The sequence below is a fragment of the Coregonus lavaretus genome (assembly GCF_964263955.1).
Source record: "Coregonus lavaretus genome assembly, chromosome: 4".
NCBI lineage: Eukaryota > Metazoa > Chordata > Actinopteri > Salmoniformes > Salmonidae > Coregonus > Coregonus lavaretus.
Genome location: NC_139991.1, coordinates 4,726,864 through 4,752,165, shown reverse-complemented (window position 1 = coordinate 4,752,165; position 25,302 = coordinate 4,726,864). Strand labels below are relative to the sequence as shown.

At 42.3% G+C, this 25,302-nt stretch overlaps 1 protein-coding gene across 1 annotated transcript in view; it reads right to left on the bottom strand.

Moving 5' to 3' along the window:
• LOC311128550 (potassium/sodium hyperpolarization-activated cyclic nucleotide-gated channel 4-like) overlaps window positions 1-19,504 on the bottom strand; it is a gene marked incomplete at both ends in the record, with an annotated part of 72,910 nt that extends 53,406 nt beyond the window's left edge. The window contains one exon of the mRNA XM_084160738.1: window positions 18,822-19,504. Within this exon, the coding sequence (XP_084016864.1) occupies window positions 18,822-19,504 (683 nt within the window). The remainder of the gene's footprint in view (window positions 1-18,821) is intronic.
• Window positions 19,505-25,302: the final 5,798 nt, after the last annotated feature.

Below are 25,302 nucleotides of genomic sequence, written 5' to 3'. Positions count from 1 at the left end.
TAGCTACCTGGGGCCACAGTAGCCCATCCTGGTGTCACCGTCATACTGGGGCTCTGATATCACCCACAGAGGGCTAGAGTACTGGACGTATTCACACTCCTATCACCCAATATGAACATGTTGAAAAGGCATAAAGGTGTGTGTGTGTGTGTGTGTGTGTGCGTGCGTGCGTTGCCCGCGGGGTGCCGTCTCTACCTGTTGGCAGACACGCTGGGAGAGTGATGGCAAGGCATCCAGGTAGGTTGTCTGTCATGTCAGATACACTAGCCTTGCAGACAGAGACAGCCATGAGGAGCGGTGTGTGTGTGTGTGTTTGTGTGTGTGTGTGTTTGCTCCCCTTCATTCGGCATGGCGTCAGACTGAATGAGGACAGCAGAACAACAATGTGTTCCTGTTCCTCCCCGCTCTTCCTTCCCAGAGAGCAGCAGCACAATCATTCACTGTAAATGTGATTCTGGCTGATTGAATGATTGATGTTGATCTATTTATGAATATGAAAAGTAGTTCCCCTCTTGAATAATTCATTTCCTTGTTTTGTGTGGTTTTTCTCTCCTTTCCCTCATTCTTGTGAGAGGCTGTTTTGTGTGAGGATGAGGAGTCCTCGTCAGAAGTGCTGACTCACCATCTGCCTGAGGATATTGCCCCATGTCACATGAGACCGCCTACATCAATTTGACCACTGGCCACTGGGTACTCTAACCCGTCTTAGGGGTGTCACTACTGTACTACGGGGACAGTGAACAGTTGGCTTGACTGTGTGTGTGTGTGTGTGTGTGCGCATGTTTGTGTGTGTTGGTGTGTGCAGTGGCGGGAATCCATGAACCCTTAGGCCTCTTCTGACAGGCGAGTGATGAGTGAAAATGAAGCATGTTAGTCTAATACAAGGACAACACACACACACACATAGCCATTGTGCAAGACAGTTCTCCTTTGGGCCAGTTGGCACACTATGAGACAATAACAGGAGGAAATTGAAGTGTCCAGGAGAGAATCGGGTTAAAAGGGTTAATCCTATTTTTGTTGACACCCCGCTCCGATGAACTGCCATGACGGCACTGACTTTGCTAAGCACAGCCGGCGGGCTCACTACGAGCACATCACTGACACTGGGGCTACACGGTCGAAGGTGGCTATTTTTAGGTGAGACGGACCGTTTTTTTATCAGTCCTGAGCACTGCCGCTATCGTAAGAAGAATTCACCGGAGAGAAAGCACCAAATCTCCTCAACCTTGGAGTGAGGAAAAACAGACCATTTACTAAACACCAACATAAAGAATAGAGAATGGGGGAATCTAATGAAAGGAACGGCCCTTTCCTAATACTGCAAAACATATGAATAATACCATTAATAAGATTACAATAGCCAGGTGATGATGGACCATTGCAGGATTTTCATCCAGCTAAAAAACCCTGTTCTGTAAGAGTCTCCCAGCTGCTCCTAAACTCCAGAGCAGAGACAGGTTTGACCTCTGATGCTGGAGCTGGTAGAGATCTATACTGTCTAAGGCCTTGTCTACATTAAAGTCAGAGTTAATATATTCTGGGATTCGACAGCTAAGAAGAGTCCAATCCTTTTACATATAGATTGAGAATGCATTCTGGTAACTGTCAAGCGCATAATGACCTCCACTGTGACCAGTGACTGGAAAACACATGCAATGTACCGCTTATTCATGAAAAATGAACCACTTCCAAAGACAAATACTAAGACCCCATAATAAAACAAAGCTATACAACAAAGCTAGACAGCAAGCAATAAGCCCATCCAAAATATTTATCACGTTTTGGATACTCAATCTTTATCTCTTATGAATAACAACAATCTAATCAAAGAAGCCACTCTGCAGAATAAACAGCAGTACAAGGGAGACTGAACGTTTGAAGGAGTCGGAGAGGACTCTCTCCAACGCCCAGCACCCCAGTAGCATATTACTATTTATTTCCTATTAAAGGTGCTGCTGGCTGGCGCCACCAGTGGAGAGAGGCAGAGTGTCCCTGTCCCTGTCCTTGTCCCTGGTCGCAGCTCACAGAGTCCTTCACACACTGCAGAGTCCCTCCCCAGAGCAGAGTATAGGCAGAACAGAGCATGGCACGTTAGTTACCTGCTCGGGGGAATAAAAGACTCCACAAGGATACTCCGCAGGCAGCACAGTCAGCAACTCACTGTGCCCTCCACAAAAACAAAAAGGACCACTATGCACAGTCCATAGGCCTACCAGAGGAGAACACAGGGCATCCGAAATGGCACCCTATTCTATATAAATAGTGCACTACTTTCGACCAGGGCCCATAAAATAGTGTGCCATTTCAGATGCACCCACAGACTGCTCTGCAGCCTGCTCTTATCCCCCTGACTACATGTAGCTGGATCTCCATTCTCTACTTCCTGCCTGCCTGTCATTTCGCCCCCTAATTGCATCCATCTTTATTATCATGACCCATTGTTATCTATGTACTGTATCTCCCAGGAGGACTTGTTGGATGTCATGTCTAAGGGCCTTCTATCAGTCAACCACTGAGTGTTGATGTGGGAGAGAGAACAGCGCACAGTGCTGGGTGCCTCCTATACACATATCACCCTGTTTCCCAGGAGAGAGAGTGAACAGCTGTCTCCTAAACCAGATGAAGAGCTAACCTAATGTACTACCGTAGCTGCCATTATATTAGCAGTCTGTCACATTGTAGGCTACATGGTCACCTTGCAGCTCACTTCCCCAGCCCCCAATCTCAGCCCCCAGCCCCATGTAGCCCCAGCCCACTCCCAGGCCCCAGCCCTATACCCCAGCCTCAGCCCCCCTCACACCTCAGCCCTAGCCTAGCTCGAGCCCCAGCCCTCCCTCCTACCTCCAGCCCCCTCACTCCCCTAGCCCTGACCCTGTCAATTATCTTCCCCAACCAGGTGATGTAATCAGCAAATGGAGCAGCAGGAATGAAAGCCTTTATATCCATCTCAGAGATGTTGATCCAGGGTCAGAGTGAGAGAGAGAGAGAAAGGGCGAGAACAAATGTGAGAGGGAACTGAGAGTGAAAACAAGATGGTGCGAAACAAATGAGTGGGAGAGAAAGGTTGAGGAGAGAATGAGAGGGAGAGAAGGGCGGAAAAAGGAGGGAGGAAGAATTCATCTCCTTATATTCTGTTCAGTGGATAAAGCAGCACATAATCTCTCTTCTTTTCATATACCGAGCCCTGTTGCTCGAAACTCCACAGAAATTGTAAGCACATTTTAGCACATTTTATCCCACCCTCCCCCCAAAAAAGATAAGGTAAGAGGGAAAAATATAGCCAAAATTAATGCAGCTTAAAACCCAGCAGTTTATGGAAAACCCTTACTAAGAAGTAGTTTTAAGCATAAAATGAAATAAAAATGTGGGGCGCGATGCAGAGTTGATCTGGTTTTTGCTGGTCTGCGTGAGAAGGCAAAAGCAGAGGCTTATCCGACTGTTAAACCAAATAGGACCGGATTTATCTTGTTTATTTGTTATTTCTGTAATTTCTTGAGTGTATGTGCTAAATAGTGCACATGCATTTGATTTAAACATATTTCCCTGCCACCACCTTTCCTATTCAGTCTTCCCTGGCAGGTGCTAACAATAGCCCGGGAAAATAATCTAACTGAATTACAAATAACGGGGAAGAAGATGTCTTTGGAGATGTCGTCCAGGGTAGGGGAGGGAATGGCCGGCAGGGGATGTAGCTCAGTTGGTAGAGCATGGCGTTTGCAACGCCAGGGTTGTGGGTTCGATAAAATAATGTATGCGCTAACTGTAAGTCGCTCTGGATAAGAGCGTCTGCTAAATGACTAAAATGTAAATGTAAATGTGGAAGAGAAATGGGAGAGTCACACCAACACTACGTCTCTTAATCCAGCTGTCACGGTTTCGGCCGAGGCTGCTCCTTCTCCTTGTTCGGGCAGGCTTCGGCAGTCGTCGTCTCCGGAGTACTAGCTGCCACCGTTCTATGTTTCGATGTTTGTTTGGTTTTGTCTGTTTTGTTACACCTGTTCCTTGTTAGTGTTAATTATGCGTCCTATAAGTTCTCTTGGGTTTTGTCATGTGTTGTGTGTAATTGTTCATGTCATTTTGGGATGCTAGTTCGTTTATTCTCTGTTTTGTTTTTGAAGAGAGTTCCGCACAGTGTGTGCCTTTTGTTTGTACTTTACCGGTGTGCGTAAAGTTCGCTTGCCTACCAGGTTGTATTTAGCCGTGTTTGGCTTGTTCCTTTTGTCTTCACTAAAGACGTTAGTACGAAGTCTCTGTGTGTCCTGCGCTTGATTCCACACCACATCTACACTCAACCCTGACACCAGCCATTTGTCTGAGTCTTCTAGTCAGACGGCAAGCGCAGCGTGAGGGTGGGAGGAGGCCAAACACATTGCGGCTGGGGAATGGGGAAGTACTTCCTGTGAATCATGGCAGCCACACAGACAGGGCTCTTTATTCTGCTGGACTCCACTCAGGCCCTCCATAAGTGGAGAGGTTGTTGCAGTGAGTGGGAGCCCCACTGGTTCCCTATGGTTTAGTAGTGCTATAGCAGGCAGCACTGCTACTGCTGCCAACGGCCTGGTGAATAGAAGCCACGTCTGTTTCTCAAACATCACTGGCCTGAGAAAAGGCATGTTAACAAACATTTTGCAAGAAAGTGGGCACTATCTATAGACACTATTTATAGACATTATCTACAGACACTCACTATCTACAGACACTCACTATCTATAGACACTCACTATCTACAGACACTCACTCTCTGTAGACACTCACTATCTACAGACACTCACTATCTACAGACACTCACTCTCTGTAGACACTCACTATCTACAGACACTCACTCTCTGTAGACACTCACTATCTATAGACACTCACTATCTACAGACACTCACTTTCTATAGACACTCACTATCTACAGACACTCACTCTCTATAGACACTCACTATCTACAGACACTCACTATCTACAGACACTCACTATCTACAGACACTCACTCTCTATAGACACTCACTATCTACAGACACTCACTATCTACAGACACTCACTATCTACAGACACTCACTATCTACAGACACTCACTCTCTATAGACACTCACTATCTACAGACACTCACTAGCTACAGACACTCACTCTCTATAGACACTCACTATCTATAGACACTCACTATCTACAGACACTCACTATCTACAGACACTTACTCTCTATAGACACTCACTATCTACAGACACTCACTCTCTACAGACACTCACTCTCTATAGACACTCACTATCTACAGACACTCACTATCTACAGACACTCACTAGCTACAGACACTCACTTTCTATAGACACTCACTATCTATAGACACTCACTATCTAGAGACACTCACTCTCTATAGACACTCACTATCTACAGACACTCACTCTCTACAGACACTCACTCTCTATAGACACTCACTATCTATAGACACTCACTCGCTATAGACACTCACTATCTATAGACACTCACTATCTATAGACACTCACTATCTTCACTGAGTGTACAAAACATTATGAACACCTTCCTAATATTGAGTAATATTGAACACCTTCCTTTTGCCCTCAAAACAGCCTCAATTTGTCGGGGCATGGACTCTACATGGTATCGAAAGCGTTCCACAGGGATGCTGGCCCATGTTGACTCCAATGCTTCCCACAGTTGTGTCAAGTTGGCTGGATGTCCTTTGGGTGGTGGACCATTCTTGATTCACACAGGAAACTGTTGAGCATGAAAATCCCAGCAGCGTTGCAGTTCTTGACACACTCAAACCGGTACGACTGGCACCTACTACCAATGGCACACATACACAATCTCTCAATTGTCTCAAGGTTTAAAAATCCTTCTTTAACTTGTCTCCACCCCTTCATCTACACTGATCGAAGTGGATTTAACAAGTGACATCAATAAGCTGTTCTCAAAAGCAAAATAAAAAATAAATTATATACAAAATTGCCTTTTTTTATGTAATGTTTTTTCTCAATGTGTCACATCTTTTTATGCTCAAAATCCCAAAATGTGCTAAAACTGCATCAGAAGCTCTTGTCGATCTGAGCCTACCTTCCCATCCATTCAAATCGTTGACGTGCCGCATTTCCTGACTGCAGTCATGTTGATGGACAGGGTAGGTATAGGCCTCGCTGCTTATACTAGCTTACTTCGTTGCATTGTGCAGATTTCATATTTTGCGCATGCGTATTGCCTTTAAGGCTTAAACAAGCTGTGTGGGAAAAGCACTGCTTATTTGGGCGTGTCTACATAATTTGGCGCTCATCTCGTAAACTGAGTAAGGAAGCTAGATAGCGAGTAAAAACAACCTGACAAAATGGATACTATACAGCTGGCTTCCTGACCTTCAACAGAGGAACGGACAGAAAATCATCAGATCGTTTTAAACAGGAGTGGTATGAACAAAAACACTGGCTGTGTGGCTGCGCTTACCAGTAGCCACCTGTACTGTTTCCCTTGCCTGCTCTTCTCATAATTTCATATTCTGACTATCTCTGAAACTCACTTCGATAATACCTTTGATGATACAGTGGTAGCAATACATGGTTATAACATCTACAGAAAAGACAGAAATGCCAATGGTGGAAGTGTTGCTGTTTATATTCAGAACCACATTCCTGTAAAGCTTAGAGAGGATCTCATGTTAAATACTGTTATATGGCTACAGTTTTATCTGCCTCACCTAAAGCCCATTCTTGTGGGAAGCTCCTATAGACCACCAAGTGCTAACAGTCAGTATCTGGATAACATGTGTGAAATGCTTGATAATGCATGTGATATCAACAGAGACATATATTTTCTGGGTGATTTAAATATTGACTGGCTTTCATCAAGCTGCCCACTCAAGAAAAAGCTTCAAACTGTAACCAGTGCCTGCAACCTGGTTCAGGTTATCAGTCAACCTACTAGGGTAGTTACAAACAGCACAGGAACGAAATCATCAACATATATTGATCACATCTTTACTAATGCTTAGGAAATTAGCTTGAAAGCAGTATCCAGATCCATTGGATGTAGTGATCACAAAATAGTAGTCATATCTAGGAAAACCAAAGTTCCAAAGGCTGGGCCTAATATAGTGTATAAGAGGTCATACAATACGTTTTGTAGTTATTCCTATGTTGTTGATGTAAATAATATTTGTTGGTCTGTGGTGTGTAATGAGGAGCAACCAGACGCTGCACTTGACACATTTATGAAATTGCTTATTCCAGTTACTGATAAGCATGCACCCATTAAGAAAATGTTAAATCCCCGTGGATTGATGAGGAATTGAAACATTTTATGGTTGAGAGGGATGAGGCAAAAGGAATGGCAAATAAGTCTGGCTGCACAACCGATTGACAAACGTACTGCAAATTGAGAAATCATGTGACTAAACTATACTATGAAACAAAGATAAATGATATAAAGAATGATAGTAAAAAGCTCTAGAGCACCTTATATGAAATTCTGGGTAAAAAGGCAAACTCAGCTCCATCATTCACAAAACCCACTGATGTTGCCAATTACTTTAATTATTTTTTAATTGGCAAGATTAGCCAACTTAGGCATGACATGCCAGTAACAAACGCTGACACTACACACCCAAGTATAACTGATCAAATTATGAAAGACAAGCATTGTAATTTTGGATTCCATTGTCTATCAACAATGACAAGCCACCGGGGTTTGACAACTTAGGTGGAAAATTACTGAGGATAATAACGAACGATATTGCCACTCCTATTTGCCATATCTTTCCATTTAAGCCTACTAGAAAGTGTGTGCCCTCAGGCCTGGACGGAAGCAAAAGTAATTCCACTACCTAAAAATACTGGCTCAAATAGCTGACCAATCAGCCTGTTACCAACCCTTAGTAAACTTTTGGGAAAAATTGTATTTGACCAGATACAATGCTATTTTACAGTAAACAAATTGACAACATTCTTTCAGCATGCTTATAGGGAAGGACAATCAACAAGCACATCACTTACATAAATTACTGATGATTGACTGAGAGAAATTGATAATAAAAAGATTGTGGGGGCTGTTTTGTTAGACTTCAGTGCGGCTTTTGACATTATCGTTCATAGTCTGCTGCTGGAAAAACGTATGTGTTATGGCTTTACACCCCCTGCTATATTGTGGATAAAGAGTTACCTGTCTAAAAGAACACAGATGGTGTTCTTTAATGAAGCCTCTCCAACATAATCTAGGTAGAATCAGGAATTCCCCAGGGCAGCTGTCTAGGCCCCTTACTTACTTTTTTCAAACTTTACTAACGACATGCCACTGGCTTTGAGTAAAGCCAGTGTGTCTATGTATGCGGATGACTCAACACTTAACACGTCAGCTACTACAGCAACTGAAATGACTGCAACACTTAACAAAGAGCTGCAGTTCGTTTCAGAATGGGTGGCAAGGAATAAGTTAGTCCTAAATATTTCAAAAACTAAAAGCATTGTATTTGGGACAAATCATTCACTAAACCCTAAACCTCAACTAAATCTTGTAATGAATAATGTGGAAATTGAGTAGTTGAGGTGACTAAACTGCTTGGAGTAACCCTGGATTGTAAACTGTCATGGTCAAAGCATGTTGATACAACAGTAGCTAAGATGGGGAGAAGTCTGTCTATAATAAAGCGCTGCTCTGCCTTCTTAACAACACTTTCAACAATGCAGTTCCTACTGGCCCTAGTTTTGTCGCACCTGGACTACTGTTCAGTCGTGTTATCACAAAGAGGGACTTAGGAAAATCCCAATTGGCTCAGAACAGGGCAGCACAGCTGGCCCTTAAATGTACACGGAGAGCTAACATTAATGATATGCATGTCAATCTCTCATGGCTCAAAGTGGAGGAGAGATTGACTTCATCACTACTTGTTTTTGTAAGAAGTGTTGACAAGCTGAATGCACCGAGCTGTCTGTTTTAAACTACTAGCACACAGCTCAGACACCAATGCATACCCCACAAGACATGCCACCAGAGGTCTCTTCACAATCCCAAAGTCCAGAACAGATTATGGGAGGCGCACAGTACTACATAGAGCCATGACTACATGGAACTCTATTCCACATCAGGTAACTGCTGCAAGCAGTAGAATCAAAACATAAAAATACACCTTATTGAACAGCGTCGACTGTGAAGAGACACACACACAGATACAGACACACGCATACACACACGGGCGCTAGCACACACACTCTACACACGTACATTGTGGTATTGTTGTATGGTGGTATCGTGCATTTTGTGTTGTGGATATGTAGTGGTGTAGCGATGTTATATGATGTACTGTTTTATATTTTGTTTTATGTGTAATGTAAGTGTCTCGATGTGTTTTGACCCCAGGAAGAGTAACTGCTGCCTTGGCAGCAGCTAATGGGGATCCCTAATAAAACACAAATACAAATACAAACTGGGGACAACAGAAGGCTGCTACTGTCACATCAACAACCTGATGCCCTCATCAAACACGAAAAATCGGCTTCCCACATCCAACACCAGATCACCCTAACAACTTTGGGGAACACACGGCTCGATCTGGCATCTGGCAAGAACAACAAGTGACCATGCACAATGCTAACACACTGGGCACACATTGGTTGAATCAACGTTGTTTCCACATCATTACAAGGAAATTACGTTGAACCAATGTAGAATAGACGTTGAATTGACGTCTGTGCCCAGTGGGTAGGTAGCCTAAAGGAAAACCGTGAGATTTTGAAGAAGGACCTTATTATAGCAACATGCTTAGGGAAACAAGAGTTAGCATTTCGGGGTAATGATGAACCCAGACACTTGAAGACTTCCACTGTGTTTTTGGGTAGGCCTACATCAAACAGAATACAGAATGATTTGATTTAAACAGTCAGCGATGTAAGGACAGACGAATGGACTTTATTTAAAAGTAAAGGTAGGCCTAAATGCATTTTCGTTTGCAATTTGCAGGTTAGGCTACTGTTGAATGAACATGAGAATAATTGTTTATTAGCCTTTACAAACTTGTAAAATGTAATCAGTGTGTGTGAAACTAACTGTGCCCACAAACCGTCGACTTGCCTGTCCACAAACGGTAAGAATTATAGCTGGCTAGACAGAGGTGCTGTCCATTGAGCACCACAGAGTTAACCTGCCCGAGGCACTGTCCATTCAGCAGTGCTAAATCCTGGTCACGGCCTCAGCTACCTTTATAAAATACTTTCTTCTGAAGCTAATTTTCGTCATTGTTCCAGCCCATTCTCTTATGGAATACTCAAGGAAAAAATCCCAAAGTATCCCTTTAAGTTTAAACCTATCCCTAACCTTAACCCTAACCATTCTGAGTTAATGCCTAAACTAAAGTTTTAGTTTCACTTTTGCAGAGTTTGACTGACAGCTAAAATATGGCACTACATGGCATAATTAAAACGTAACGCAGTGTCTTAATTCTGTTACTGCAGTTACACCACAGCCTGAGGTTTCATTTGGAGATTGGCTTGCATTGTTCGGTCGAGTGGAGTAATGTGTCACTGGAACCTGCAGCAATTGTAATTACAGCTTCAGCTGGCCTTGATGATTACAAATCAAACTTGTCTTTCTTCAAGAAAACGTGCTGTTAATTTCACAAGGCCGCCATCATGTCCCCAGATTAAGAAACATCACCACAATGATATCTGACCGTAATCCACATAGATTATAGTCAGAAAATCTATACTCCTTTTTCCTTTTCCTCCACCTATCTCATGTGGGAATGTTGATTCATTCTATATTCCCCTATCACAGGTCTTTTATCCAAATGGCCTGGGGATAGATATGTCTAGCAGGCTGCAGCAGGCAGGTCTGCAGAGCTCTAGGTCACCTAGATGTCACACCAATGGCACACACACACATACACACACTCACAGGGCTAGAGACTTTTTCCTTCACTGTAGGGTGATGAATAGAGAGAAAAATAATTTTTTCACATCACACAACACTCCCCCTGAAACGTTGAGATAAGTAAAACTGACATATTTACCACTGGTCCGCGGGACAATAATCACAGACGTCTAGCGGCAAGAAAAACACATTTGATAGTGAAAAGTGTTAAAAGAAGAAAAACTTGTGAATGGATCTGGGCTATCTGGGGTTGTGAATCCACCTGGTGAGATTATAAATTGATGTTGCAGAGGACAGAGCAATGGGAAGGACACACAACGAACCAACACAGCATTTGCCAGGTGACAAAAATACATCAAAAATACTAGGAGGATGAAGGATGACATCTATTGTTACCGGGGAAAGGCAGAGCCAGCCTTTTCCCATTTAGAAAATGTATATCAATTAATATAATCTCACCCCCGCAGATTACCATCACTATGCCAAGGTTACTTTCTAATTAAATGACATTCTAGGAAAAAAATACATTGACATACATAAAAATACATATATTCTCAAATCAGTCGTTTGCTTTGCATGTCACGCTCCCACAAGTGTGCTGAGGTCACACGGTACATTTCAATCACTCTGCCGCCGTGCCATGTTGACTGGCAGCCCTCCCCCCACGGCACGGCCCAACCTCAGCCTCTCCATCCCATCCTCCCACCATTAAATAAATTGTGTTGTAATAATCTCCTGTGATGTGATGTGTGCTCCTAATATTGGTGGATGGACACGGCAGCAGCCTCTTTTGATTACCCCACTCTCAGGCTCAGCCAGATCCAGAGCTCTCGCTAATCCTGTGCTTTACCTTCACTAAATTAAAAAAGGGTGCAATGACTCCTCCGGCCGCACCCATTTCCCCACTATGGCACCCCTACTACATAGGCTATTAGCACTGTACTGTAGTGTGCCGTGCAGAGGAGAGGAGAGACATGCTCCATGAGGGCTGGCTGGGGGCCGGACCTGGGGGAGACACTCACTCCCAACACCCACCAATAGAGCTGGAGCAGTCAGTCAGAGCCTATGGCTGCATGTGGCCACCATGCAGGGTGGAGAGACTGCATTATTTCCTCCCAGATCATTTTCTATAAATCACCCAATGACAAACTAGAGGTCCCGCAAGACCCAAACAAATCAATATGAAAACGCACCCTCAAATCAACTGCAATCAACCTGACTGAAAGTAGACAACACTGTCATCTGATCCCACCCCCTCCCTTTCTACCTGAGCTACGAGCAAGTCAAGAGAGAGCGAGAGAGAGAGAGCGAGTGAGAGAGAGATAAAGTGTGTGTGTGTGTGTGTCTACTAGAGCATTGCAGCCATGTATTACACCTGTATAATTTGTCATTCAAATTCCAATTTTCCCGAGAGGGTTTAGTACCCTGTCACTATAGTGTATTGAAACAGTCTGCTGTACATTGATATAGCCTATAGTTTTCCCAACCTATGAAACATTCAATGATTGAACTGCCAAAGCTGTATTTCTGTATGACAAGCTGTTGGTTGTGCTTCCAACAGACACATTTACAAAGCACTGTCGCAAGATCAATATGACCAGCCACCATACAAACACAATTATGCTTACATTCAATGTGCAATCTTCATTTACGTACTGAAATAGAAATGGTGGAGTCATTTATAAGACCTCATTTTGACCTGGGATACCATTATTGTTATGATGAACCAAAAGGGGATACAAACTGAAGCCTTTATACACACAGAAGACTTGTCCAGACTGGAAAACAAGGGACATTTCGTATATTTCCTTTCCTTTTGAGCTGCTGAAACATTTCCATTATCAGAGCAACAGTTTTGATTCAGCAGCAAGCATCCCCCTTTAGTTTGATAATGACAAGCACAACTCTTATCCCATTTTTACAGGCTGATTGCTACAGTACATTTCCAAACAGAGATGTATTTTAGAAACAGGATAATAACCCTGTCATGGGGAGTTGAAGCAAGCTGAACTAATGAGTGTTACAATATGCATTCAGAAGGAAGTATTTCTGCTAATGCACATTTGGATATAATGGTGTTTCTTGGCCCTTGAAATGCATTCAACCCTACAGTAATGTGCATTTTCTCTTCTAAATCTGCTCTACTTCACTTTTCTTTAATGTATTCCTCTGGAAAGGTAACAGGAGGAGAAGGAACTAGAAGATTTCTTTTTAGAGGCCTTATTTACTGCCAAGTGAAATCTCTTTGGGGAGATGGCGATGGTTATGCAGGATGAATCAAAAGCCTGGTGAGAAGTGGGGTTTGAAGGTTTGAACAGGGAATCTCCTGGCAGAGGTTGAGGCGGAGGGAGGGAGTCGACTGATTGACAGACACAGCAGGGAAGGTTAACCTCCTCTCCTGATTGGGTTGACAGCACTGTTTTATGCTTAATAGAGTCTTTAAAACCAAAAGAAGCTTTCATGTTAAAAGTCTTGTCTTTTTCCAACTCCGTGGGGATACGGCAGTATTAAATAGTATACTACTACTGATTATGCATAATTCAGGGTGCTGCTGAATTACATTTTACATTTACATTTTAGTCATTTAGCAGATGCTCTTATCCAGAGCGACTTACAGTTAGTGAGTGCATACATTTTCATACTGGCCCCCCGTGGGAAACGAACCCACAACCCTTACAAGGTTATTAATGACGCATCATCTGTCATTAACCTTGCCAAATCTCTCACTGATTCCCCCCTACAAATCACCAATCAATCACCTCTGCTCTGCTGCAGGCTGGTTGGCTGGCTGGCTACATCACTTCCCCACAGGAAGGAAGAAGACGCATGTTCAGCAATGAGCAGAAATTAGGCTGTACAGCTTTGGCTCTGGAAATGAGCCTTTAGATTGGATTACGATGCCATTTTTAAGCTGTCTTTTCCCCTCAGAAGATGTGCTGTGCTCCTCCCCTCCCTCTCAACGTTATACAATAGTTGACAAGGAAAAATATTGCTGAATTCCAGTAGTCATGACAGTGTGTGACTCCCAGTGACACTTTAATTTCTGCTTATTATGACAATATTAAATAGCAAAGGCAGGGAAATAGAAACTCAATCACAGAGTTCCAACCATGCCCATAATTTGTTTTTACAAGATCCTCCTTCATCTCCTTCTATACTTTAATTTCAGCCATGTGCTATTTCTGTCTCTGATTCTAGTCAATATGCCTGCCAGTGGCACTATTTTCTGTTTATTCTATGGCAACAACACAGAAACAGTTCCTCATGATCATAATCCCCCTAATTTTAAAGCTGAAATATGTTACTTTTTGGGCGACCCGACCAAATTCACATAGAAATGTGAGTTATAGATCTGTCATTCTCATTGAAAGCAAGTCTAAGAAGCGGTAGATCTGTTCTATTTGCGCCATTTTCTATGCTTCCAGTTCTTAGGTTTCGTTTTTGCGTGTTTTACTTTCGGTTTTGTACACCAGCTTTAAACAGCTGAAAATACAATATTTTTGGTTATGGAAAATATATTTCACAGCAGCTTAGATGGTACAATGATTCTCTACACAATGACTGCTTGTTTTGTCACATTAACTGAAATTAGGCTAACTATTAGAATTTTAGCAACCAGGAAATGGCAGAGCGATTTCTGCATATTGCACCTTTAACGTCACATTTCCAAGTAGGTTTGAAAGGTTCTACAAATAAAAAGACTACCTTTACTCTCATCTGACCAAAAGCCTGGCTGAATAGTATAAAGATTTGAATATGAATGTAAACAAAATCTCAACAGAGACACATCTACTGTTAACTGCATGGGATGAGGGGTGGGCCCTCTCTACGTCAGCTCCTCCCCATGGTCTGACATATCCTTACTTGGCTTCTCCTCAAGTAATCAACCTGCTCCCATTCCTTAATAATGACAACTAGAAGAAACAGGAAACGTCTTACACAACCTACTGTGCAAACAAGAATGAATCCCATCTCTCACACAAGTCTGTCTGTGACAATACAACCTGTTAGTGGAGGGAACAAGTTTATAGGCTACAGCTAAGGATGCTTAGTGGGATGACACAATGCAAAAAAGTAGTTCGTTTGCTCATCTCATGTACATTTAGACAGCTGCACTCATTAGCTAGTATCAAAAACCCGACCCTAGGCAACACAGTGACTATGGTCTGGTTTCAATTATGGACTCTTTTGGCATAGTGAACTACGTCACTGCCTACGTCGATAAGGGAAGAGAAAAAAATGGTCACTCCCAACAAATCACGAGGCAGACAAGCCAGAACGTCGCGATTCATAACCAAAGTTTGCAGTCAAAACCTTAACTAAAACCAATGCAAACTAGCCACTTTATTTTTTATTTTTTTCACTTGGGATATGCACTCATTCAAAATAGCCTCTGTGATCTCCATCTTGCTAGCAACTATTTTGTAGTTTATTTAAGCTGATAAAGTAGTGACGTAGGCAGTGACAGTTCCTCTATGCCAAAAGAGTCCATCATTGAAACCAGACCCTAGTCACTATTGCCTAGGGTCGGGTTTTCAAGACTACTCATTAGTAGAGTATTGTACTTCAATGGGGACACTTAAGCATGCTGAAGCACAGAATGTTCAGTGTGACCTATGTTAATGGTAAAGGCATCAACTGGATGACTAAATTATAATGATAGCAGACCATTTAACAATGAGTCAGGACTGAAAGAGATTTTTAATTGCACAAGTGAGAGGAACGTCCCATATAATCACAGTGAACTGATTTTATAGCGTGTAAACTGCTGTCAGCAAGCCGAAATGTTTCAAATACAATTATGCCGATATACAGTAATACCCTCCCACACACACTGAGCGAGGCAAGTGATTGACCTGATTGTCATGCCACTTGGCAGGCATGGCCACTGGACATTAGGATGTGTTGGATGCCAGGGGGAGTCAGAGGTTGTAGCTACCGAGGGAGGGGGATATACTAGAACCGTCAGACTCCTGTACATACAGTAACTCTCGTCTCACTTCTTTATAAGGGGAAAGAGGGGAGTTGGGGGTGTAAGTAATTATAGCAAGAGTGGGAGGCAATTGCAGGTGTGGGAGACAGAGGAGTGACTTTGGTGTAGGAGGTGCTAACTGTAGTGGTACAGGTGGGAGGGGTGACATTGGGAAAGGAGATGATGGTCCTTGTGGTGGGAGAGAGGGGTAACAGTCAGATAATTGATTGCAGCATCTGTTATCTATCCCTCACTGAATACCAATACTCCACACTGAGAAACAAATCATCCAATAACCTTGGTATGAAATGCGTAAACATAATCAGAATCCTGACAATAAGACAAAAGGAATCCAGTGTTCCAGTTACTGAATACAGTGTACTATGAAGGTTACTCAACACTGTTGGAATATATTCCTGGATGAAACAAAACAAAAATGATGGTACAACAAATCGTATGATTCAACTCCCAACTTACTCAGATATGCATGTATACTACTATATACTGTCACTGTCACTTGCACAATGCACACACCTACCCACCCACCCACCCACCCGCCCACACACCCACATACACTTCTTGCAAAGGCAAAGCAAATGGCCTCTCATTTCTTTTCTTGGCAGCCTGAGCTAAGTAATCCAGGCATCTGAGAAATGTGCACCATCCTGTGATGTAAAGGCAGCAGAATGTCTGTGTAGATTCAGAAGACCAATGGGTAAACAAGCAGATAAATCACTGTTTTCCATGGAGAGTGCCTTCCTTTCCCTGAGCCCTTCTCTCTCTCTCCACAGCCCTGGGCTGTGTCTGCCTGCCTGACACTGCTGCCTGCTCCCTCTCTCCCCCTCTGGCCGCCAGCATAGCCTGCCTGTACACACTCGTCACACACACTTGTCTCTCACAAGCGAGACAAACCTGGTCTTGTTCTTGAAGCACTACTGTTATGACACACCTTCTGCTTGTGTGACAGGTGATGGGGTTGGATGTGGTATTACTGTATATCATTATATCAGTGTACAGTAGATGAACCAAAGATAAACAGGCTGGATCAGATCCAATGTCAAGGAAAGGGAAAGATCTGTCGGGCAATTAGGCTTCTGCTATTGTCTTTCACAATATATATTTTTGCATTTAGCGTTAGCGTTTCGTCTGGTAACAATAAAGGCATTAGCCAACATGTAAATAGTTGGAGGCTTTTATTTTAACTATATGATTAGAGATTGTGTATGTCCAGTTGATCATTTAATGCCACCTCAAAACAATAAGGTAAGCATGAGGCCAGATGTCAACTAATTGACTAACTGTTTAAAAGGTTTTCATTAGCCATTTCACTGTCCTTGAAACCCTGATACAGACCTCCAATATGGCAGCCAGAGACAAACTGTATCAATGACCTAAATATTTTTGAACGTATCAGAATACTGGAAAGCATGATGATTGGGTAAATTAAGATCACCTCTCAACATTTTTTTATGTATTTGAGATCATTTGGTTAAGCATTCATGTATATTACTATAATTTGTCTAATGGGATCAGATAAAATTGTGTTAAATGGTCTTATAGTTTGATATAATATAGTATGATATAATATTGTACAATATATTTACTATTTAAATTATGCATAAACAAATATTCCAATTGCAATATCAAACTTTGTATCTGGTTGCTGCAATACTGTAATCCACTTTCGGAGTAAAAACATTATTCCTTAATAAAATATTCACTCCTAATCTATCCTATATTATATGTATGAGATGAATGATTACAATCCACTATATAAATTAAGCCTGTGTAAGAGGTTGTTATTAACTTAATTACATTATTGGGATTATAAAGATCACTGCTTATTTTGAAAATGAGTGAAGATGCTTTATAAATGCAGACTACATTCATATTGGTTTATACTGTATATCATACTTTCTGTAGCTATGTTTCGCCATAATGTTTCACTCGTTCTCTGGATATACTTTAGAATTCACTGTATGTTTTTGGACATATGGCAGGTAGGCCCTTGAGGTATAGCATCAATAATGGACAATATCCATAATGCTGAGCAATCCTGTGCTTTACATTTGAAGCCATGCATCAGATGCATGCACTGTACTGTATAGCCAATGTCACAGTCAAGGGCAATACTTAATGAATAACAAGAGAATGAGGCTGCACTTCCATTTAGACCTCTTATATGAAAACTTGAAGAATGGTACTGGTAATTTATAGGTAGAGCTGGTTAGTATAATGTTGAACACATGAAACCTGAAACCTTAAATACAAGTAGTGTGTGTGTGTGTGTGTATGGGGGGGGGGGGGGGGGGGGGTCTAATTATTCAATCATTGGCACATACCCTCACATAAAGCCAATAGAGTTGCTGTACATTGATTAGTGATAAATAATTTCCCTGAGTATGATTTAATGAAAAAGAGAGAACATGGAACATTGGTGCACTTCTGTTGATTCTGTTTTAAACGGTGATTTATCCCGTAGGCCTGCAACTGAACAGACACCTTTGAGAACCATATTTGTGTGTGATGTGTGGCCTGTTCCTGCCACACATTATTCTGACGCCATGATTTGTATATAGTAGCCTACATTACATTTATTTGACTTTATCGTTGTATTTCCAATGTTTAATAAGTTATAGTTATACTATATCTGATGTCTAATAAATACATTTTAAATGACGAGTTAAATTATTTTAGATTCGTTTTCAATTCATAAAAAAATTGTTACACACATTTACACACAGAATTAGGCCTGAACCAAATGTATTCTTTTATATCCGAGATGACTGCATTTTCTGATGCCATCACTAAATACCCTATCACTAATGCATGTGCCATTGAGCCTGATTTTGAGATAGTGAAAGTATCAGGTGACAATAAAGTACACATTTCATTTGACTTGTAGGCTAGGTGAGTGTGTATGAACACATCCTTCCTACACTTCATCGGCGCATGACGCTCTGACGTCTGGCCAGAGCCCAATGGAGTTAGTTACCTGAAATCACTGTAAGGGTGAATTATCCAAAATCCGGCGGATTTAACCCGCTCTTGTTCCCGTTCCACCGCCTTTTCGCTCCCAAACATCCTTAGGGAGAACTTGTTGACCCCCGGTTGCAGCATTGCCCCAAACTGCCTGTGTATGAATCCTGCCTGGTACAATCTCTCGTCGTCCGGCGAAATTTGATCAATGCCATCCAACTTTATGAACCCTGATTCCTGGTCAAGAGAAGCATGTTGGGCACCACCAGCACCACCACCGCTGGCGCCTTGCGCACCCTGGTCAGCCCCGCCGCCAATAGCTCCAGGGGGGCTCTCCTCGCTCGGGGTGACGTCCCCCTCGGTGATGAGGCGCCTCTCCTCCGCCGAGTCTGAGTCGTGCACATGCCGACTGGTGATGGAGGAGAGACTGCCACGAAATCTCCGACAATCTCCATTTATGCTGGTCTTCAATGGTCTTCCAATGTCCGTCTCCATGATCACCGTGTCCCCACTTCTGGTCTCCCCGATGCCTTTGAAGCTTCCTCTGGAGGTTGGTGATGGCAAGGGTTTCATCCTAATACTCTTCCTCCGGGTGTCCTTGTCGCCGTCTTCTCCTTCGCCCATGATAGAAGCTTTCTGTCCAATATGCTGTGGCAAACTGTAGAGCCTTTTACGCATGGAGGAGTGCAACCTGTCCATTATGACATTGAGACGGAACGAACAATTTAAAATGCAATAGATGTCAAGAATAGGATGGTTATTGTTAAGAAGTATTGCCACGAACCCCACAGCTCCCTATCTGTGAGTGAGAGCGACCAGTCTGGAGCTAATCTCAAACCCTGAAAGCATTACACTGATGCACATGACACGGGCTGCTGTGGCTCTGTTGGTGCAAATACAGGAAGAGGCTCCTCTCTCGATCATTACCTGACTGTTTACATATGCCTTCTCGCGCTGCTTTGACAGTCCGCTTCACCATAACACTCCTGGTAGGCACGTACGATCCAACCGTGTGCGTACCAAGTGGGGGGAAAAATCTGGAAGAAGCCACCTTAGCATGATATGTAAGTGACGTGCCGACAGACAGAGAGGAGATGAGGAGGTCATGAACAGCGCGGGGAGGGATGCTCTTTTCCCCCAGATTCGTGTCAACTGCCTCTCAATAATAAACAATGCAATGTAATCACGCACCATAGGCTGCATCAGCAGCAGCATCCAAGGACCCATTGACATCTATTGTCCCAAGCATTCTGGTAGTGTGAATATTCATGAAGCTGATGGGTTGCCATAGGAGCCAACGTGGTCTCCGAGCATTTTGTATTATACCTAAATCCGAGATATTACATTTAGTATGATATGTTACCTTTCGCATGGTATGTATTAATTTGTGGATGTCCATCATCCATTTTGTATGATATGTTACAAATTGCTATATGTTACAACTTGCAATTCCTATAATATGTTACGATTTTGCAAAAGGTATGATATGTTATGAATTCCAATTTGTGGTGGCTAATGTTAGCTAGGTGGCTAACGCTAGCTAGCGTTAGGGGTTATGGGTTAAGGTTAGGGTTAAGGTTAGGAGATAAATTCAAGTTAGGGTTAGGGGAAGGGTTAGCTAAAAGGGTTAAGGGTTAGGGGAAGGATTAGCTACAGTGCTTGACTTGGGCAGGAGCTCACCGGAGCTGAGTACCGGCAATTTAAATGTTCTACTGCTTGAGCTCATGTTCATCTTATAGAATATTAGCTCAAAAGTATTGTGGAGCTCTTGCACCTAAATATAAACAGTACCGGCACCCAAATTGAGTATCGGCACCTATTTCAGTCCAAGTCAAGCACTGGTTAGCTAACATGCTAAGTAGTTGCAAAGTAGCTAAAAATTAGTAAGTAGTTGCAAAGTTCGTAATTAGCTAAAATGCTAAAGTTGTCCTTGATGAGATTCGAACTCTCCGTTCGTAAATACATCCACCTCGACCAACCACCCTCTTTTCGTTTTTGCCTTAAGTAACCTATGTAACCATACCAAACGTAACATACCATACTAATTTGATGGTCCCGGATTTACATTTACTATGTTATGTCTAGTCTATGAGACCAGTCAGTAGGAGCGAGAACTGCAAATAAGCAAAGCTCTCCACAATTCTTAAATAGCTATCATGTCCTTTTAAGTTATATCCCCTCGGGATTGTTTTATGCCAGCCCAGGCTATGCGTGTCCAAAGGTGATATTTAGGCTACTATGCCATTCCTCATGCTTTTGTTCATCAGGTTGTAGGATATACAGACAGCAGCTGTGGTAGAATGATCATCTGGTAAGGGAAACTGCACACTAATTTAATGGCATACTGGTGATTTATCAAGATAACTTTTACAGACCAAATATGTCCACGTTTCTTCAAAATGTATATGAAATAAACGTGGTTAAAGGGTTAAAGAAATGTATTTTTTGTCAATTCTTCTCAACTTTAACAATGCCTACATAATGCAAATTAACTATGCAAATAAAATCAATAAAATGCATGTTCAAAAAGGATATACAGTGGGGGAAAAAAGTATTTAGTCAGCCACCAATTGTGCAAGTTCTCCCACTTTAAAAAAACTATGACAGACAATCACATTGTAGGATTTTTAATGAATTTATTTGCAAATTATGGTGGAAAATAAGTATTTGGTGACTTACAAACAAGCAAGATTTCTGGCTTTCACAGACCTGTAATTTCTTCTTTAAGAGGCTCCTCTGTCCTCCACTCGTTACCTGTATTAATGGCACCTGTTTGAACTTGTTATCAGTATAAAAGACACCTGTCCACAACCTCAAACAGTCACACTCCAAACTCCACTATGGCCAAGACCAAAGAGCTGTCAAAGGACACCAGAAACAAAATTGTAGACCTGCACCAGGCTGGGAAGACTGAATCTGCAATAGGTAAGCAGCTTGGTTTGAAGAAATCAACTGTGGGAGCAATTATTAGGAAATGGAAGACATACAAGACCACTGATAATCTCCCTCGATCTGGGGCTCCACGCAAGATCTCACCCCGTGGGGTCAAAATGATCACAAGAACGGTGAGCAAAAATCCCAGAACCACACGGGGGGACCTAGTGAATGACCTCCAGAGAGCTGGGACCAAAGTAACAAAGCCTACCATCAGTAACACACTACGCCGCCAGGGACTCAAATCCTGCAGTGCCAGACGTGCCCCCCTGCTTAAGCCAGTACATGTCCAGGCCCGTCTGAAGTTTGCTAGAGTGCATTTGGATGATCCAGAAGAGGATTGGGAGAATGTCATATGGTCAGATGAAACCAAAATAGAACTTTTTGGTAAAAACTCAACTCGTCGTGTTTGGAGGACAAAGAATGCTGAGTTGCATCCAAAGAACACCATACCTACTGTGAAGCATAGGGGTGGAAACATCATGCTTTGGGGCTGTTTTTCTGCAAAGGGACCAGGACGACTGATCCGTGTAAAGGAAAGAATGAATGGGGCCATGTATCGTGAGATTTTGAGTGAAAACCTCCTTCCATCAGCAAGGGCATTGAAGATGAAACATGGCTGGGTCTTTCAGCATGACAATGATCCCAAACACACCGCCCGGGCAACGAAGGAGTGGCTTCGTAAGAAGCATTTCAAGGTCCTGGAGTGGCCTAGCCAGTCTCCAGATCTCAACCCCATAGAAAATCTTTGGAGGGAGTTGAAAGTCCGTGTTGCCCAGCGACAGCCCCAAAACATCACTGCTCTAGAGGAGATCTGCATGGAGGAATGGGCCAAAATACCAGCAACAGTGTGTGAAAACCTTGTGAAGACTTACAGAAAACGTTTGACCTGTGTCATTGCCAACAAAGGGCAATGATGAACTTTTTGGTAAAAACTCAACTCGTCGTGTTTGGAGGACAAAGAATGCTGAGTTGCATCCAAAGAACACCATACCTACTGTGAAGCATGGGGGTGGAAACATCATGCTTTGGGGCTGTTTTTCTGCAAAGGGACCAGGACGACTGATCCGTGTAAAGGAAAGAATGAATGGGGCCATGTATCGTGAGATTTTGAGTGAAAACCTCCTTCCATCAGCAAGGGCATTGAAGATGAAACGTGGCTGGGTCTTTCAGCATGACAATGATCCCAAACACACCGCCCGGGCAACGAAGGAGTGGCTTCGTAAGAAGCATTTCAAGGTCCTGGAGTGGCCTAGCCAGTCTCCAGATCTCAACCCCATAGAAAATCTTTGGAGGGAGTTGAAAGTCCGTGTTGCCCAGCGACAGCCCCAAAACATCACTGCTCTAGAGGAGCTCTGCATGGAGGAATGGGCCAAAATACCAGCAACAGTGTGTGAAAACCTTGTGAAGACTTACAGAAAACGTTTGACCTGTGTCATTGCCAACAAAGGGTATATAAAAGTATTGAGAAACTATTGTTATTGACCAAATACTTATTTTCCACCATAATTTACAAATAAATTCATTAAAAATCCTACAATGTGATTTTCAGGATTTTTTTTCTCATTTTGTCTGTCATAGTTGACGTGTACCTATGATGAAAATTACAGGCCTCTCTCATCTTTTTAAGTGGGAGAACTTGCACAATTGGTGGCTGACTAAATACTTTTTTTCCCCACTGTAGGCTGTGGTAAGCTATCTCATGAATTGATATAATGTATCCAAGTGAGCAGACACTTAAGGCTGATTCATGAATGGTTCACGCCTGATGCCCTCAATTGCCCTTCATGCCCGCTCCCATACCCAATAATTCTGTATTTCTTTGTGACTAACTTGTATACAGGTAGACCAGAAAAGCCACATCCCTGATTGGCAGATGAGTGGCAACCCTGATTAGAAGCACCTGCTGCTAATCAGTTGTTCCCTATAAATGCTGTTTTGAATTTAAATAAAATTGTACCTACGCACTGAAGAAGGCAGTAAAAATAACAAAAAAATCTAAAAATGAAGTAAGCTTTATGCGACATCTTTTTGAGTGTGGACCTATTATACCTTTTATTATAGCTTTTGCCTATAGCCTAATGACATAGCCTAATGATGCAATGCAGGAAATGTAAAACTTGTAGTGTATTTGAGGTTTAAATAGGCTTATGAAGTTTGAAATGTCCACTTTGAAATTTCAGACTTGATTTTCCCTTATGAAAAATGTATTAACCCCTACAAAAAATGTCATTTAATTATAATCTACATAATAATTGACATTTCCTGTTGCTGCAGGATTATTTTCCTGATGTTGCAAACATGGCTTAAATCAAGATCCTACATCTGTACACTACACTGACCACAGTCACATGCACACCAATATCCCATTATTATTAGGGATACTCAAGTATTCCGTTTTTTAGTTGACACATAAACATCATATTCCGTTTACAATAACCCGAAAAAGCTTGTATCTCGGTTATGAGAAACCCGGATAAGATGCCTGGGATATGCAGATCTTAGACGGGATACTGAGGCATGTAAACATCGTATCACCTTTACTGTTGTTTTTCGCAGTCTGCGCAGGCTAGGTTTCGGATAACATGGGTGGCGATGTTAACATCTGATTATCAAACAAATCACTTCAAATAATAATTATTTATTTTGCAGATAATCTGTACTGGACCGTATAGCCTGGCTACTTTCACCCCTAATTTTAATTGTTTCTGCTTATAATTTCTGCCAATTGGTAGTCCATATTATAATTTCAGACATTTTGTTGGACATTTGGTAGGCCATTTGTATGTCAACTATAGTTAAGATACATGCAGCTTCTCTTCTTTCATAACTTGTTGCCCCAGAAGACTAAATAAAGTAGTGCTCACCAGAATAATGTCTTACATTGATAGAATGAATGCATTAGTAATCTAGGTAACAATAGTAAAGTTGTCTGTTTTGTTTAGGGACCGGGAAGAAAACGCAATTACTCCAAAACAGTTGAAAGATTGGTCCTGTGCAAAGTGTCCAAATGTCATCAGTTTGACCAGTTTTAAGGAAATGAAAAGCTGAGAAAACGATTAAACAAGACTTCAGTTGGTCTTGGGTGCATATTTTAAGTGGCTCAAAATCAGTGGAGGCTCCTCAGAGGAGGAAGGGGAGGACCATCCTCCTCACTGAATTTCATAAAAATAAAAATAGTGAAACATTAAAAAAGTTACCCTTTTTAGATAAAACTAGGCCTATACTAAATATATTCACTTCACCAAATAATTGATTAAAACACACTGTTTTGCAATGAAGGTCTACAGTAGCCCCAACAGCACTCTGTAGGGTAGCACCATGGTGTAGCCGGGGGACAGCTAGCTTCTGTCCTCTTCTGGGTACATTGAATTCAATATAAAACCCAGGAGGCTCATGGCTCTCACCCACTTCCATAGACTTACACAGTAATTATGACAACTTCTGGAGGATGCCCTCCAACTATCTGAGCTTTTGCAGCATGAACTGACATGTTGTCCACCCAATCAAACAATCAGAGAATGAATCTAGTACTGAAAGCATAAGCTACAGCTAGCTAGCAC